We start from the raw sequence: 16,684 nt of genomic DNA on the forward strand, positions 1-16,684 counted from the left end.
CAACTGGAATTCCATCACCTCCACTAGCTTTGTTCGTAGTGATGCTTTCTATGACCCACTTGACTTCACATTCCAGGATGTCTGGCTCTAGGTGAGTGATCACACCATTGTGATTACCTGGGTCGTGAAGATCTTTTTTGTACAGTTCTGTGTATTCTTGCCACCTCTTCTTAATATCTTCTGCTTCTGTTAGGTCCATACCATTTCTGTCCTTTATTGTGCCTGTCTTTGTATGAAATGTTCCCTTGGTATCTCTAATTTTCTTGAAGAGATCTCTAGTCTTTCCCATTGTTTTCCTCTATTTCTTTGCATTGATCGCTGAGGAAGGCTTTCTTATCTCTCCTTGCTATTCTTTGGAATCTGCATTCAAATGGGAACATCTTTCCTTTTCTCCTTTGCTTTTTGCTTCTTTTTTCACAGCTATTTGTAAGGTCTCCTTGGACAACCATTTTGCTTTTTTGCATTTCTTTTCCATGGGAGTGGTCTTGGTCCCTGCCTCCTGTTCAATGTCATGAACCTCTGTCCATAGTTCATTAGGCACTCTGTCTATCAGATCTAGTCCCTTAAATCTATTTCTCACTTCCACTGTATATTCATAAGGGATTTGATTTAGGTCATACCTGAATGGTCTAGTGGTTTTTGCTACTTTCTTCAATTTAAGTCTAAATTTGGCAATAAGGAATTCATGATCTGAGCCACAGTTAGCTCCCGGTCTTGTTTTTGCTGAATGTATAGAGCTTCTCCATCTTTGGCTGCAAAGAATAGAATCAATCTGATTTCGGTGCTGACCATCTGGTGATGTCCATGTGTAGAGTCTTCTCTTGTGTTGTTGGAAGAGGGTGTTTGCTATGACCAGTCCGTTCTCTTGGCAAAACTCTATTAGCCTTTGCCCTGCTTCATTCTGTACTCCAAGGCCAAATTTGCCTGTTACTCCAGGTGTCTCTTGACTTCCTACTTTTGCATTCCAGTCCCCTATAATGAAAAGGACATCTTTTTTGGGTGTTAGTTCTAAAAGGTCTTGTAGGTCTTGATAGAACTGTTCAACTTCAGCTTCTTCAGCGTTATGGGTTGAGGCATAGGCTTGGATTACCGTGATATTGAATGGTTTGCCTTGTAAATGAACAGAGATCATTCTGTCATTCTTGAGATTGCATCCAAGTACTGCATTTCAGACTCTTTTGTTGATCATGATGGCTACTCCATTTCTTCTAAGGGATTCCTGCCCACAGTAGCAGATATAATAGTCACCTGAGTTACATTCACCCGTTCCAGTCCATTTTATTTCGCTGATTCCTAGAATGTCGACATTCACTCTTGACATCTCCTGTTTGACCACTTCCAATTTGCCTTGATTCATGGACCTAACATTCCAGGTTCCTATGCAATACTGCTCTTTACAGCACTGGACCTTGCTTCTATCACCAGTCCCATCCACAACTGGGTGTTGTTTTTGCTTTGGCTCTATCTCTTCATTCTTTCTGGAGTTATTTCTCCACTCATCTCCAGTAGCATATTGGGCACCTACCGACCTGGGGAGTTCCTCTTTCAGTATCCTATCATTTTACCTTCTCATACTGTTCATGGGGTTCTCAAGGCAAGAATTCAGAAGTGGTTTGCCACTCCCTTCCCCAGTGGACCACATTCTGTCAGACCTCTGCACCATGACCCGACCGTCTTGGGTGGCCCCACACAGCATGGCTTAGTTTCACTGAGTCAGACAAGGCTGTGGTCCTGTGATCAGACTGGCTAGCTTTCTGCGATTATGGTTTCAGTATGTCTGCTGTCTGATGCCCTCTCACAACACCTACCATTTTACTTAGCTCTCTCTTACCTTGGACGTGGGGTATCTCTTCACAGCTGCTCCAGCAAAGCGCAGCCGCTGCTCCTCACCTTGGACGTGAGGAGATACCCCTCGTAGGGCACAGACTGGGGGATGCAAAGCAGCCGCCGGCGGAGCAAGGGCGCCCCCTGCCGAGCACTGGGGGAACGGCAGCCTTGGGCCCAAGTCCCCTCTAACCCAGAGATGGTCCTGGGGTTGGGCTTTCACATCACCTCTTACTGATGTGCGAGGCCCCGGGGGTACAAGGGGGCCTGCCCAGGGTCTCCATGCTCCACAGCCAGTGGGCCAAGGCTGGTTCTCCAACCCTCGGGCCCCACGGCCAGCGTCTTACCGGCACCTCCACCCCGTTCTTGCCGGCCAGCAGCCACTCCCAGCAGGCCAGGGCGGTCTCCATGCCGTGCTCGTTGAACATCTGCAGGGGGCCCCAGCACAGGTGGTGGAGGAGCTGCGGGTCACAGTCTGTAACCAGGGGAACGCTGTTCAGAGGCCCTAGTGGGTGGGCTCGCGACGCCCACCCCCGCGCATGGTGCGGCTGCAGCCCCTGGGCCGGTACCTCTGCTGCTGATGAGCATGGCGGTCAGCTTGAACATGGCCTGAGTGTACTGCTGAGCATCACCAGCGCCCAGCGCGGCCCTCAGCTCCTGGACCATCATCTTGTTCAGGTCCGACGTGTGGCCTGTGGCGTCTGAGAACCGGATCATCCCATACACCTGCAGCGGTGGAGGCACACGTGGCCCGGCTGCCCTGCTCACGGCCCCTGCCGGCACCGAGTGCCAGGCTATCCCCGCAGCCCACCCCTTGCCCCCAGAGCTCCTCCAGATGCACCTGCTGCTCCCAAGGTTCTAGACGGACCCCCAGGGCAGGGGGCTTCTTGAGTTGGGCACTTTTTTCTTTCTCAAGACTTGAGAGGAACTCCCACCCCTTCCGAAGACTGGACCTTCCCCAGAGACAGACCTCCCGCCACCCTGGGGTGGGGGAGGAGGGCAGGCAGGTGGGGGCGGTACCTCGCCCGCATAGCGGTTGCGCAGGTTCAGTGAAGCCATGAAGTTGGAGTAATCCTTCTTGACACAGGCCGGCCGCTCCGTGAGCTGCGTCGCCTACAAACACACCACAGTGGCCGCACTGTCCAGCACCACCCTGTCTACTGCGTGGATCTGCTCTCGCAGAGGACCGGCACGCAGGCTCGTCAGAAGGGGTCCGCAGTGCACGTACCCCGAGGCTCGTGTTCTGCCTGTTGTAGCCAGCATACTGCAGGACGCTCTCGGTGGCCATGGCCAGCCCCGTGTGCTGCGACAGCCCCGACAGCCAGTTCTGGTGCTTGTTCAGGTACTCCTGCCACGGGACCCGCGTCACCGCGGAGGGGAGTATGCCTCTGCGCAGCAGGCGGGTGGCCGGCCGAGCCACGCTGGCGCCGCCCCGCCGCGCCCCCACATGCCGAGGCCACCTGCCCTGGGCCCCCCGCAGCCCCAGCGCATGCCCCGCCCCGGTGCCCGTGCCGCCCCCAGCCCGCCACACCAGTGCTGGGTGCAGGCTGAGCACGCCGTGGGGACAAAGCTCCCGCCGGCCTCAGACGCACCTGCAGGTGGGACTTGGTGGCCGCGGGCGCCCACTTCATGGCTTCCTGAAGGATCATCCCGCAGCGCGCGGCGAAGTCCTTGACGATGCTCTGGCAGAGGGGGTGAGGGCAGGCAGCACTCAGTGCCCCAGGGCCGGGCCGAGCCCCGGGCCCGGGCTGGGCCCCGCCCACCTACCTCTCGGGCCTCGTAGGTGTCCGGGACGGTGATGCGGTAGGGCGCGTCGGGAATCTCATAGTACGGCTGGTCCTTGTGAATGTCCTGGAAGCACAGGGCCCGCCTCGCACCACGGCCCCACGGGCGCTTCCCTCCCTGCCTCTGCCCATCTGTGATGGGCACCCCTGCCCTCCGCTTGGGGCGTGAAGCAGGCTCGGCGGGGCGGGCGGGGCACTCACAGCGCTCAGTGACAGCGACAGGGTCTGCAGAATGTCCAGCATGGTCTTCAGCACCGTCCCGCTCCAGAGCAAGTGGGGGAACCTGCACCCAGAGCCCTCTGCTCAGGGCCCAGAGCCCCCCACCCGGAGCTGTGCTCCTGAGGTCACCCAACCCCGTCGTCCTGGCCACGGCCAGGCGTCCCCTGCTCTCTATGGGGTCCTCCGTCTCCATCCATGGCCCCCTACTCTCACACTGAAAATGGCAAGACGGGACCCTTGGACAACAGGGGCTGGGGGCACGGCTGCACGTGCAGGAAGTCCGAGGGTAAGGAACAGCTGTCTGCGTGTGGCACCTTGGGGTACAGAGGAGCTGTCGGGAGCCAGCGCAGGGTGCAGGGCGCTCAGGGCGGGCCCAGTCCTCCTGTGGGCAGGGGATACCCGGGACCTCCGGGGGAACGTGGACTGGGGGATGGCGCATGGCCCGGCAGGGAGCGGAGCTCACTTGTCCACCAGCCCAGACAGGTACTTGTCGGCCACCCTGCGGATGCGCTTGTGGACGTGGTTGAAGTTGACCAGCAAGAACTGCGCATGGCGCTCCAGCTCCTCCTCGTTCTCCTTGGTCTTGGCCTGGGTTCAGAGGACACAGGCTGCAGGCCCCGCACGCATGTTGGCGAGCATGCAGGCATCCCCCCGAGGCTTACTTTCTCTGCCATCATGTTCAGGAAGGCATCGAACACCTTGTCGGCAACGGCGATCACACACTGCATCATCCCTGTGACACAGGGGCGTCAGTGGGGGGACTGCCCGCCGCCCCCGACCCCGCCCAGGCTGGCCCCGCTCCCCAGGGGAGTGCCGCCCATCTGTGGCCAACATAGCACTGCCCCCGAGCCCCCGGCTCCTCTTGGGTGCCCCCACCAGCCCCTTACAGGCGCCTCACAAGTCAGCACATGAGCAACAGCAATGCGAGTCTGTCTGTTCTCTTACTAAAGCTGGCAAATGCCGCCTAGACCGAACGTTTCTTCTCTCTGCTGCCTCAGCTTTAACACCTGCATGTGGTTCTGTCCCTTTTCTTACATCACGTTCGTGTCACTAGAGCATCGGGGACAGGCACGCTTTGACAGAACAGAGGCTCGAGTGTGGTCCTGTCGGGACGGTGAGCCTCAGGTCTGTGCATGGCATCCTGGGATCTGTGAGTCCTCGTGTCCCACAGACTCGGGTCCTGAAAGCTTCCCAGGAAAGAAGGACGTGGCCTTAAACCAGGCAAGGACCTGCTATGGCACGCAGGGTGCCCCAGGGAGGGGCTGGTACCCCACGGCGAGCTGTCTGCTCTTGGCTAACGAGCCTCTCTAACCGCTGCTCGTGGGACGTCTCTGTCCATCAGCTGCGGGGCACCCTTCCTACCTGGTCAGTGAGACCAGGGGTGGCCCTACACAGGTGCCCGGCCTCTCCCTGGACCCCGTGGCTCTTTCCTGGTCTCCCTCTTTCCTGATCGCATGAAAGGAACAACCACAGTAGCTAATTCATAAACACCTGGTGGAAAAAATGGGCTTCCCTGGTGGCTCAGTTGGTTAAGAAGCCTGCAATGCAGGAGACCCAGGTTTGATCCCTGGGTCGAGAAGATCCTTCCTAGAGAAGGAAATGGCACCCCACCCCAGTACGCTTGCCTGGAAAATCCCCATGGACAGAGGACCCTGGCAGGCTACAGTCCATGGGGCTACAACTTAGTGACTTGTGACTAAACCGTAACAACTTAGTGACTAAACCACCACCAGTGAAACAAATGAAATTAGACACTGCATACATATATACAAACATAGAGGGACACGTGCACATCACCTCCTAAAAGTTTTTCGAGACATACGTCCTAATGTATTTTTCTTTCTTTTACACAAAACAACAGAAATGCATCCACGTTTGGGTTCTGCACCCTGGCCTCGGTCCTCTCAGCAGCAGTGTCGAGAAGCAGGACCACTCCTCGGCCATGAGCTGCCCAGGCCCATCCCCGCGCCCATGGGCCGGGCTGCTCTGGCAGAGGCTGGCTGCAGGGCGTCTGTGGGGACATTCCTGGCCCAGCCCCCAGCACACACGCAGAGCCAGGATGCGGTCTTCGGGGCCGCGTGCTTACACTCATGTTTCCGAGGCAGCATGCAGCGGCGGTGTGGAGCTGCCTCCTCCGTGCACACAGGGAGCACGCTCCGTTCACACCACGAAACCCCAACACATCTCAGAGGCCTGCGGCGCCAACTTACCGGACTTGTCTTTCTGGATAGCTTTGTCCTCAAAGTAGCAGAACATCACCTGGAAGCGGTCGGGGTCAGTGGAGCGCAGGACCCTGCGGGACGGCTGGGATGAGCGCACAGCTCGGGCCTAGCAGCCGCAGCGCCACTGGGATGGGCGAGGTCGTGAGCTCGGCTGCCCCCTCCCGGGGCCTCGAGGGCCACGTGCACAGGGCTGGCGGCCGCTCCGCTGACAGTTCAGCGGCCTGCCCCCGAGTGGGGGTGGCCGCAGCGCCGGATCCCGGGGGCATCTGGGGCTGAGGAAGGACGCGCACACGGAGAGCAGGAGCCTGGGCTGGCGTTTCTAAGGACCCTGACGGGCCAGGAGCAGCACAGCCCTGAGCCTGGAGGCGCTCGCAGGGCTCGGGGCGCGGGGGCAGCCGGCCTACCTCATGTACTCCAGCCGGTAGACGGACAGCAGGTAGGTGGACATGGCGAAGTCCAGCTTGCCGATGAGGGCGGACACCTCAGGGGCCGGGTCCAGGAGGTTGACGATGGTGCTGCGCAGCTCACTCAGCTCGGCCTGTGGGCGGTGGGGCTGCGTGGGTGCAGGCGGCCCCACCCCCGAAACCAGCCCTGCGGCCACGCGCGTGCATGGACACGCAAGACCAGCCCTCTCATCCCCGGGGGCTTCCCAAACCCGTGCTTGGCAGGGAGGCATCCTTACGGGCGTGACCGTGTCGTTCTTCATGGCCGAGTTGTACTGGAGGACGGACCGCAGGGGCTCTTTGCTGGGAAAGGTCAGCAGCGGGGACTTGGTGGCGATCTCACAGACCCCCTCGTACCATTCCTCTGGCCAGAGTCCTGCGAGACAGGGAGGGCTGAGGCGCCACCCGGCCCAGGAGGTGCCCCGCCGGGGCCCAGGCTGACAGCAGCTCGAGCCACAGGCCCCTTGCCTGAGCCACCATCCCAGGGTGGGGACAGAAACAAGTCTGCTTCCTGAGTGGGACAGGGTCCTCGAAGGCACGCGGTGCTCCCGGAAGCTTCAGCCACAGCCCCACGGCCACCCTGCGCAGGGGGCACACACCCCGTCAGGACTCGGGCCTCACTCGGCACGTGCCCCAGGGGCCCTACCTGAGCCCTCCACAGCAAAGCCCATCAGCACCGAGTACAGCCAGAAGTCCCGGAAAAGCTTCTGCAGCCGCGGCTTCGGCTCCTTGATGGGTGGCAGCCGCCGGGTGAGCTGGCGGAGCAGAGGCAGAGAAGGGGGCTGTCTGCACATGGAACTGAGACCTACAGACGCAAGCCCGTGACCCGCCCTCCAGGTCTCCTCTCAGAGGAGCGGTCTCTTGGCCTGGGAGGGGAAGGCCGGACCAGCGGCCCCCAGCAGGCTCCCTGGAAACCCTCCCGTGCCCTGGAGTGCAGGCGAGCTTTGCGCCGGGAGGGACCAGCCCCACCTCACCACCAGGAAGCAGGCAGCAGCAGCTCCAGGACCTCGGCTAGGTGTTTACAGGTGGGCAGCCACTGGGCTGCAGAACCAGGCCCGAGGTGGGGTGCGTTGGGGTGGGGAGCAGGGAGGCGCGGGGACTGTGGGCAGAGCCCAGCGTGTGAAGCAGGTAACAGGGGAGTCTCTTGAGACTGGAGTCCCTGCACGCCCAACCTGACCGTGTCCTGCTGTGTGTGTGCACACCCATGTGTGTGGGGCTTGGGTACGGAAAACGGTTACAAGTGTTCACAGCACCTGGCAGACGCGTAGACCCTCTAGAGCCTCTGGTAGAGGTCAAGCCCCACAAGGCAATAATGAACCCACAGCAAGCGGGGCTCCTCGGTCTGAGCATGTACTACGATCTATAAGCACTGAGTATGTGCCAAAAAATTGATGCTTTTGAACTGCGGTGCTGGAGAAAACTCTTGAGAGTCCCTTGGACTGCAAGGAGATCCACCCAATCCATGCTAAAGGAGATCAGTCCTGGTGTTCACTGGCAGGACTGATGCTGAAGCTGAAACTCCAATACTTTGGCCACATCATGCAAAGAATTGACTCACTGGAAAAGACCCTGATGCTGGGAGGGATTGGAGGCAGGAGGAGAAGGGGACGACAGAGGATGAGATGGCTGGATGGCATCACTGACTCGATGGACATGAGTTTGAGTAAACTCCGGGAGTTGGTGATGGACAGGGAGGCCTGGCGTGCTGCGATTCATGGGGTCGCAGAGAGTCGGACACAACTGAGCAACTGAACTGAACGTGCCAGGTGGTAGCCAGGGGCAGGGAAGGGGTGATGCCCACTGCTGTGGGGGGTGGCAAGATGGGCCCCTTCATCCAGCTTGGGTAGGATGATAATACAACACTTCTTGGAAAGTGAGTTCACAACATGCATCATAAACAAGATACCCCCAGGGATTCCTGGTGGTCCATGGCTATGACTGGACTCACACTGCCCAGGGGCCCGAGTTCAATCCCTGGTCGCGGACGGAGATCCTGCATCTGTGCAGCACGACCCAAGCTAATGGAACCCCACAAACTAGACACTGAGATGACCAGGGCCCACGGCCCCTGCGAACGCCCCCCAGAACCTCGGTGTGGCCCTGCTCTCCCACGACACAGGGGAGCAGGGCTGGGTGCCCTGCAGGGACCAGAGACAGCACGCAGGCCTGGGCCAGGGTCTCTTCGGCCCCCCACCCCACCCCCAGCCAAGGACTGAGTTCATGATGCACAGTGGTGGTGGGGGGGCCCACATCCAGGGGAGCGTCCGAGCCACCCTGTGACACAACCCAGCCCCGGCCGCAGTGTCCTGGCGGCTCGTCAAGTGGAGCCGGTTGGGCCTCCAAAAGCGGAGTCACAGCTGCTGGGCGGCGACTGGGCGCACAGCAGGGCTTTGTGCTGACAAGGCTGGGGGGCGGTGCTCCATCTGCGACCTGTGTACTCTGGAAGACCACGACTGCAGCCCAGCGCCAAAGGTCACAGCGAAGCGCGCGGCCGACCTTGGCCGATTCCGCCCCTGCAGAGCCACTTCGCGCCAGCAGCACGGAGGTGAGTAGGTCTCCAACCCTTCTGCGGGGTGGGAGGTGGGTGACGGGCTTGTTTCTCTGTCCAGCAAAACCTTCCAACACTCCCTACCACTCTTTTCAGAAGGGGAAGGTCTTCTGTCTGTTTTGCCTGACCACGAGGAGGGTCTGTGCATGCTTAAGGACCTGAACTGGGAACGGGGCTGGGGGTGGGCATCCTGGTTCTGGGGCGTTGCAACTGGTTCAGAAAAATATGTCTGTGTGTGTGTGTCACATGTGTGCATACACACGTGCAGACAGGCCTGGTGAGCCTGGGAACACGGGCCTGGGGGTGGTGAGCCTGTGGACACGGCACTGGTGAGCTGGGGACACGGGCCTGGGGGTGGCGGGCCTGGGGCTGGTGAGTCCGGGGACACGGGCCTCGGGGTGTTCTCTGTGCCGAGTCTGAAGTCCCGTTCACTCTAAGAGAGTCCTCAGCTCCATCAGCCCCGCTCCTCCTGGGCCAGGGGACAAGCAGCCAGGAGGGAGAAGGACCACAAAGTCCAGGCCGTGCTCCGTGTAACCAGCATGAGGTGGTGCCACAAAAAATGCCCAGAAAAGCAAACTTTTGCATGATTTTCCTTTAGAAAGCACTGCTTTTCTTCAAATATAGTGCCCTGGATTTAAACACAACCAAGCAATAATACTGAAGCATCTTAATTCCTGCGATGCTGAATGGCAAGACGACAAGGAGATGTACCTTCCAGATGCCGAGCTTTCATCCACAGAAAGTGAGGTCTCAGAAGGTACCCCTGATCCCTCCGACGAGGGCGTAATGGAAGTGACAGGCCTGTCAGTGTGGAACACACAGCAGGGCACGAGACGCTCCCACTCGGGTGTCTTCACCTCTGCCTCCCTGTCTGGTCAACTTCCTCCTCCTGAACCCTTGATTACTCAAGCTGGGGTTGTTTAAGCTTTTTTTTTTCTAACTTGAGAAGAACACTTTCAAGTGCAGCCTCAGAAGAAGACCTTCGGCAAACAGCTTCCCCTCTCTCCCCTCATTTTTAAAGTGTCCTGCCATCAGTACCCACTTCCAGTTCTACCCAGGACCCCGGCCTGATCCCACCAGCACCGCACACCTCAGACCTGTGTCCTGAGTGTGGGCATGTGTGGGGTGGCCACCGCGACAGGACGGGGGGAGGGGCTGGGCGGGAAGATGACAGCGGGGTCAGAGTCCCTGTCCCTCTCCAAGCCGCGGTGCTCCGGGCGTGCAGCTGACTGCTCTCATGGGGCTGAGGGCCGAGCCCTGGACACCACGAAGGGGCGCCACGGCCCTGGGTCCCATCGAGCCCCTGGCCCCGCGCAAGCAGGACCAGCACGCTGACACCCAGCGCGGAGCTCCCGGCCTGGCCACGCGCACAGGCAGAGGCTGGGGTGGGACTCACTGAGCTCCAGGGGGCATCGTGCACTGAGCCCATCCTCAAGCCCAACCAGCCCAGCTTCACCTCACGGGAGTCCGTGGCACTCTCCCGGCCTGGGTGGGAAACAGAGGTCCTGGTCCCGAGGCCCAGGAGCAGATGGCCACACACACGCACACCGAACAAGACGCGGTCCCCCCCACCCCGCCAGGGGACTGAAGGGACGCCGGGTGCTGTCCGATGAACAGCAGGGCACACGCTGTCCCTGTCCTGGGACCCAGGCACATCGATGGCCATGCCCTCCAGGGAGGCAGTGCCTGGCCAGGAAGACAGGCATGCCAGGGGAGGGGCTGCAGGCACATGGCCCCCCGGGGCGCCCCACTCACGTGGAGGGAGCCCCTCAGGCCTCCGGCAGGCGCTTTCTAACAGCACCCACCACACTCTAAGCCAGAGCAGCTTAGTGGAGACCGGGCCCTGCCACGGCCGCAGGCAGCGACTGGCAGATGAGAACGCGCACACCTCACCACCGGGGCTGGTGTACTGCAGACACGTCCCAGATCACGCACTTAGACCCCCCCAGGCCCCCAGCACAGGAGGCGGCCCCCCAGCCCCTGCCAGCAGCATCCTCGCTAGTCCTCCTCACTGCAAGGGGGGCCCCGGCTGACTGGGGGACACTGTGGTGCCTCCAGGGCCCTGGGTGTCACTCGGAAAACTGACCCAAAATTCAGTACATGAGTGGAAAGGAAACGCCTTGGGTCCCCAGGCCCCACGGCTTTGCCCCCCTTTCCACCAGGGGTTCTGAGTGGCGCCCACGGGTCCCCCAGGCAGGCTCACAAGGCCCCACAGAATGTCAGCCGTGTCTGTCTTAACCAGATCCTAAAGCGTCTGGGGATGGGCGCCCGGGTCCCCACTGGTGTGTGTGGGGGGCCCCGGGCGTCCTCACATGTCTGCTTTCCCCAGCTCCAGCTCCTCCGGGATGTGGTGCCCACTGCGCCTGCTCCTGCTGGCCCTCCTCCTGGCATCCACGTACGGGACCCTCAGCCCGCGGGGGCGGCGTGATGACGGTGGGGGCAAGTCCGAGTCCTTGGAGCCCCGCTGGGGGCGGCTGAAGAGCGGCAACGCGAGCAGGCCCCTGCCACCCACCGCCTTCCACGAGGAGAACACCGTCACCAACGAGTGGATCTCGGACGGGGAGGAGGAGGAGGACTACCTGGACCTGGACAGGATCCTCGGGGAGGACGACGACTACAGCGACGTCGTGGACGCGGCCCCCCCGCCACGCCCCGGGGCGGGCACCGGCAGCGTGCTCCCGCTCTTCCCCGGCAAGAGCCGCGTGCAGCGGCTCAACCTCCTCAACGCGCAGTTCGCTTTCGACCTGTACCGGGCACTGGCGGCGCGGGCCGGCGCGGCCGACAACATCTTCCTGGCGCCTGTGGGCGTGTCCGCGGCCATGGCCATGCTCTCCCTGGGCCTGGCGGGCGACACGCACCAGCAGGTGCACACGGCCCTGCGCTTCGCCGAGTTCGTCAACGCCAGCGCCACCTACGAGCTGGGCACGGTCCACAACCTGTTCCGGAAGCTGACCCACCGCCTCTTCCGCAGGGACTTCGGGTACACGCTGCGCTCCGTCAGCGGCCTCTATGTGCAGAAGCAGCTCCGGGTCCTGGACGACTTCAAGGCCAAGGTCCGGGAGTACTACTTTGCCGAGGTCCGGGCAGCCGACTTCTCTGACCCGGCCTTTCTCGCCCACACGAACCGGCACGTGGCCCGGCTCACCAAGGGCCTCATACGAGACGCGCTGCAGGACGTGGACCCCGCAACCCAGATGCTGCTCCTCAACTGCCTCTACTTCAAAGGTAGGAGGCAGCACGGCCCCCAGGGCGGACGCACAGGCGGGCAGCGGGCAGGAGATGGCGTGGGCGGCAAGCAGTGGGTAGGAGAGCAGCAGGCAGTGGGTAGGAGACGGCGTGCCCCCGGGGCGGACGCGTGGGCTGGGCAGCAGGGCCCGCAGCCTCCGCCTCCACGCCCCCCCCCCGCGCGCAGAGCCAGGCTCAGGGCGGCTTGCGGGGCCAGGGAAGGTCCCAGGGAGGAAGCCGGTGCTGTACGTCTCACTGTGGCCGTGAGGGGTCGCTGCTGTCAGCATCTCCATCTCATGGACGCAGAACTGAAATGCTGCCCTGGGGAACAGGGTTGCTCGGCGCGCCCTCCAGCCTGTGTTAGACCCGATTCAGCGCCTTTCTCCGCATCAGGCCCACCTGGATCTCAGTTTACGTATTCCCTTTCGGGACGGACCAAAGACTGGAGATAGGCTGGGCTTGGGAAACTCAGGTTCACACCCACTCCTTCCCGGACAGCCGGGGCAGGGAAGTCAAGCCTCTATCTACAGCTGCTGCTCTGGGCCAGCAGGGAGGCACCCCCAAGCCCCACACAAGTGCACAAGGGCCCCTGGGACCCCAGAGACAGGGCCGTGCAGGTTGTAAAGCCCAGGCCCTGCTCGCAATGCCCTGTGGACACCCCAGCCAGGAGACCTCAGCACCCTCCACCACTGGGGAGCCGGCAGGCAGGCAGGAGCAGCAGGGTCGTGGTGCCGCCGCGTGTGCACCTGTACCCAGGGTGCCCTCTGCCACAAGCACCAGCAGGCGCTGGCCAGGTCCACCTCTGAGCAGTGCTTCTCAAATGTGGTCCCCACACCAGCAGCATCAGTACCGCCCGGGTCCGGCCCAAACCAGACATACGGGTCAGACCACGGGTGGGCCTCCCAGCCTGTCTGAGCGACCCCATGACACTGTCACAGAGGCCCTGCTCCGCTGACCTCACAGGGTCCTGGGTGAACAAATTTCCGGTGGAAATGACACACAACCACAACTTCCGGCTGAACGAGCGGGAGGTGGTCAAGGTCCCCATGATGCAGACCAAGGGCGCCTTCCTGGCGGCCAGTGACCAGGAGCTGGACTGCGACGTGCTGCGGCTGGAGTACGTGGGGGGCATCAGCATGCTGGTGGTGGTCCCACATAAGCTGTCCGGCATGAAGACCCTGGAGAGCCAGCTGACGCCCCAGGTGGTGGAGCGGTGGCAGAGGAGTATGACAAACAGGTGCCTCGGGGGCTGGGGGGGGCCGGGTCGCGGTCGCTTCAGGGGAAGGGGTACTGTCCCCCAGGCCACTGTGAATTCAGCCTGGAGCTCCTGCGCGGCCAGAGCGCACCGGTGAGAAATGATGCGGCTCCGCTGCACACCTGCCCCAACCCCGCGGCTGCACACTGCGGGCCTGGGACCAAGACGATCCCCAGCCTGAGCCGAGAGGCCCCAGGCCCTCCAAGCCGCCCTGGGGTCGTCTGCCGCGCAGTTAGTTTCCGGTCCCTGGCAGGACATGCTCCGTGGCTGGTCAGGGCGGGAGGGATGCACCCGTCACCTCCCCGTCTCCCTGGGCCTGTGTGAAGACGTGAACCTGGTCTGGGCCTCCCTGCAGGACCAGCGCACACGGACAGGACTGGAACCAGAACCAGGGGAGGCAGGCCTGCCCAGGAGCCAGGCCGCGTCACGCCTCTACGTGTCTTTTAGGGACCGTCCCTAATGGGCCTCCTTCCTGACCTGACTGCCCACCACCTCTGCCAGGAGCTGGAGGCGGGGCCAGATCACCCTGCTGTCCCCGCTCAGTCCATCTGGCGCCGACCGCCAGTCAGCGTCCCCCCCAACCCCTCAAACCCTCTGTGGGCCCCACCCACACGATGCAGGCCGGCCGCCTGGCCTGCCCACGGCCCCACTTCCCCGCCAGCCGGAGGAGCCTGTCGGTGCCTCCAGCAGGCCCCGCTCAGGCCCCAGGTCTTGCCCCCTCCTCCTCCGGGATGGCCCAGCAGTGGACACGGTCTTGTCCCTCGGACACGAACAGGCCGCTACGTGCTGTGGCCTCGCACGCGGGGTCCTGGCGCCACGAGGGCTGCGGACACCAGGTCGTGCGTGTGCCCTGGAGCACGGAGGGCAGCGGGCCGGGTGGTGAGGCTGGTGCTGTCCCTCTAGCGTGCTGAGCTGCACCTCACCCCTCACATGATACAGTGGTCGGCGCCCGGGGACACGCGGCGTCAGGCGCCTCTGAGCCCTGAGCCCTGTTGCCGGCAGGACAGGGACCCACAGGGCCGAGGACCCCAGCGCACGGCAGCAAGCGCTTCTGAGCAGCGGCGTCACAGGGGCGCCTCTCCACCCTCCCCGGGCAGGGCCCCACGGGCAGCGTGCGGGCCACGGGCTGGCGTGCTAACGTCGCAGGGAACAGGGCTCCTCTGAGAGGCGCCGTGGGTGGAAAAGCGCTCTCTTCCCGACCAGGACGCGGGAGGTGCTCCTGCCCAAGTTCAAGCTGGAGAAGGACTACAACCTGGTGGAGGCCCTGCGGGCCCTGGGGGTCATGGCACTCTTCGACAAGAACAGCAACACCACAGGGATCACGGACCAGAGGATCGTCATCGACCTGGTAACGCCCACCCCCTCGCCCGTCCCGTCTGGGCCGGGAGCCCCCGGGCCCCGGAGCCCCCGCCCTGCCTGCAGACCCCAGGCCTGCTCACCGAGCTCCCGGGGGAGCCCCAGGTGGCCGCAGTGCACACCGCAAAGGTGACGCTGTTCACCCCTCACACAGCGTGACCCCAGCTTAGCTGAGGGGGCACCGAGTCCCGAGAGCTGTCGCAACCCGCTGAGCCCGGGCCTCCCCCGGCACCCCACCCCTTCCCGGGAGGACACCACTGCCCCCTGATGGCGCCTCTTGTGCTCGACGCAGTTCAAGCACCAAGGCACCATCACGGTGAACGAGGAGGGCACACAGGCCGCGGCCGTGACCGCCGTGGGGTTCATGCCGCTGTCCACCCAAGTCCGCTTCAGCGTTGACCGGCCTTTCCTGTTTCTCGTCTATGAGCACCGCACCAGCTGCCTGCTCTTCCTGGGCCGGGTCGCCAACCCCGCCAGGTCTTAGTGGCGAGGCCTGGATGTCTCGAGTGCTTTGGGGCATCGCGATTCCGTTTCCCTTCTGACAACCACGAGGTGCTGGCGCCAGGACCCTGTGGCCCGGCCCCCGTTCCAGGAGACGTGGACGAGGTGGTGACACTGGCACTGTCAGGCCTGCAGGGCGGCTGGTGCTGAAGGGTCCTGGCGCAGACACATAGCCCCCTCCCCACAGCTCACCCCCCGGCCCAGCAGCACCCTGGTCACCCAAAGCTGCCCCCCAACACAGAGCACGAGCGGCCCCCCAGATGCTGACAGCCAGCCCCTCCTCGAGCAAGGCCCAGCCCGCTGACAGGGGCACGGCCTCTCAGGGGACAGCGTGGCCCGCAGTCACGCCGCCCGCCCAGGGGTTAATAAACATGCCACGTCTACTGGGCGTACTCTTCTTTTATGAGCACAAATAACTAAGAGAAGCCAGTTCACACTACCTGACGCCCCAGAGTGCTGGGGGCTGGCAGTGGTCTGAGGGCCCCGCAGTGACCCAGGGCAGGGCATGCCCTTGGCTCAGACACGGCAGAGCAGCCTAACCGGGGGTGCGAGGACGGGGCGGCCTGAGATCCACTCCAGCCTCCAGCACTCTGAGGCGAGCTCCGTGCCTCAGGATACCCGTCTGTGAAATGGGGGTGACACAGCCCTGCCTCGCAGGGCTGCTGTGAGGATGAAGTGCATCACTGCCTGAAGGGGTTCACGTCAGTCCTGGGGTAACCACCCAGGCTGGGGGTCCTAACGGGGGCCTCGCTGGGCCCCTCACGCACCTCGGCCCAAAGTGAAGTACAGATGCCTGTGGACAGACACCACTCCCACGAGAGAACGGGCACAGCTTTCAAAGGGGCCCACAAACTGAGATGTTAGTCCACAAACCTCGTATTACGACACCAAGACAATAAGTAACTTGCCCAAGGCCCCGCAGCTGCAAGAGGCCAGCGGCCGGGCAGCCTGCATGGACATAGTCCGCGGCCTGTCACGCGGCTGCGGCTCCAGCTGCAGGTTCCAGCTACGGAACCTGGGACATTCTGAGGAGCGTTCACAGAGTCACAGGACACAGCCTACGACCCTCAGACAGGAAGGAGCCTCGGAGGACAGGGGACCCGGCACCCCAACCCCGGGCTCCAAGATCACCCAGGAGGGAGCAGCTGCCTCAGGGCAGGAACCCCTGCTTCCTGCCCAGACCCACTGGCTCGTCCCCTCAACTGAGTAACTCAGGACAGAGTGCCACTGGAAGACCCAAAGCTGGAAAAAGTGTGAAACATTAGAGAAAACAAACACCGAAGGACATCAGCGTCTCCCCGCACATC

The 16,684-nt window shown here is 62.3% G+C and overlaps 2 protein-coding genes across 4 annotated transcripts in view; one reads left to right on the forward strand and one right to left on the reverse strand.

The window, feature by feature from the left end:
- PI4KA (phosphatidylinositol 4-kinase alpha) overlaps positions 1 to 16,684 on the reverse strand; it is a 61,017-nt gene that overhangs the window by 16,991 nt on the left and 27,342 nt on the right. For both annotated transcript variants that reach the window (XM_070475722.1, XM_070475721.1), the window contains exons 20-32: positions 7,139 to 7,247; positions 6,732 to 6,868; positions 6,454 to 6,587; positions 6,038 to 6,120; positions 4,490 to 4,560; positions 4,291 to 4,415; positions 3,810 to 3,891; positions 3,592 to 3,675; positions 3,417 to 3,506; positions 3,053 to 3,172; positions 2,845 to 2,937; positions 2,394 to 2,550; positions 2,172 to 2,299 (exon numbers count right to left, since the gene is read on the reverse strand). In XM_070475722.1, coding sequence (XP_070331823.1) covers positions 2,172 to 2,299; positions 2,394 to 2,550; positions 2,845 to 2,937; positions 3,053 to 3,172; positions 3,417 to 3,506; positions 3,592 to 3,675; positions 3,810 to 3,891; positions 4,291 to 4,415; positions 4,490 to 4,560; positions 6,038 to 6,120; positions 6,454 to 6,587; positions 6,732 to 6,868; positions 7,139 to 7,247 — 1,413 coding nt within the window. The remainder of the gene's footprint in view (positions 1 to 2,171; positions 2,300 to 2,393; positions 2,551 to 2,844; positions 2,938 to 3,052; positions 3,173 to 3,416; positions 3,507 to 3,591; positions 3,676 to 3,809; positions 3,892 to 4,290; positions 4,416 to 4,489; positions 4,561 to 6,037; positions 6,121 to 6,453; positions 6,588 to 6,731; positions 6,869 to 7,138; positions 7,248 to 16,684) is intronic.
- On the forward strand, positions 8,935 to 15,760 carry SERPIND1 (serpin family D member 1). 2 transcript variants are annotated; one of them, XM_020903440.2, is made up of 5 exons: positions 8,935 to 9,037; positions 11,370 to 12,265; positions 13,229 to 13,502; positions 14,724 to 14,868; positions 15,169 to 15,760. In XM_020903440.2, the coding sequence occupies exons 2-5, from the start codon at positions 11,386 to 11,388 to the stop codon at positions 15,358 to 15,360; spliced, it is 1,491 nt and encodes a 496-aa protein (XP_020759099.2). In that variant the 5' UTR covers positions 8,935 to 9,037; positions 11,370 to 11,385; the 3' UTR covers positions 15,361 to 15,760. The 2 variants fall into 2 exon arrangements, with proteins under 2 accessions (XP_020759099.2, XP_070331824.1); XM_070475723.1 differs by lacking the exon at positions 8,935 to 9,037 and adding an exon at positions 9,649 to 9,782.

This window comes from Odocoileus virginianus, chromosome 12 (assembly GCF_023699985.2).
Source record: "Odocoileus virginianus isolate 20LAN1187 ecotype Illinois chromosome 12, Ovbor_1.2, whole genome shotgun sequence".
Lineage (NCBI taxonomy): Eukaryota > Metazoa > Chordata > Mammalia > Artiodactyla > Cervidae > Odocoileus > Odocoileus virginianus.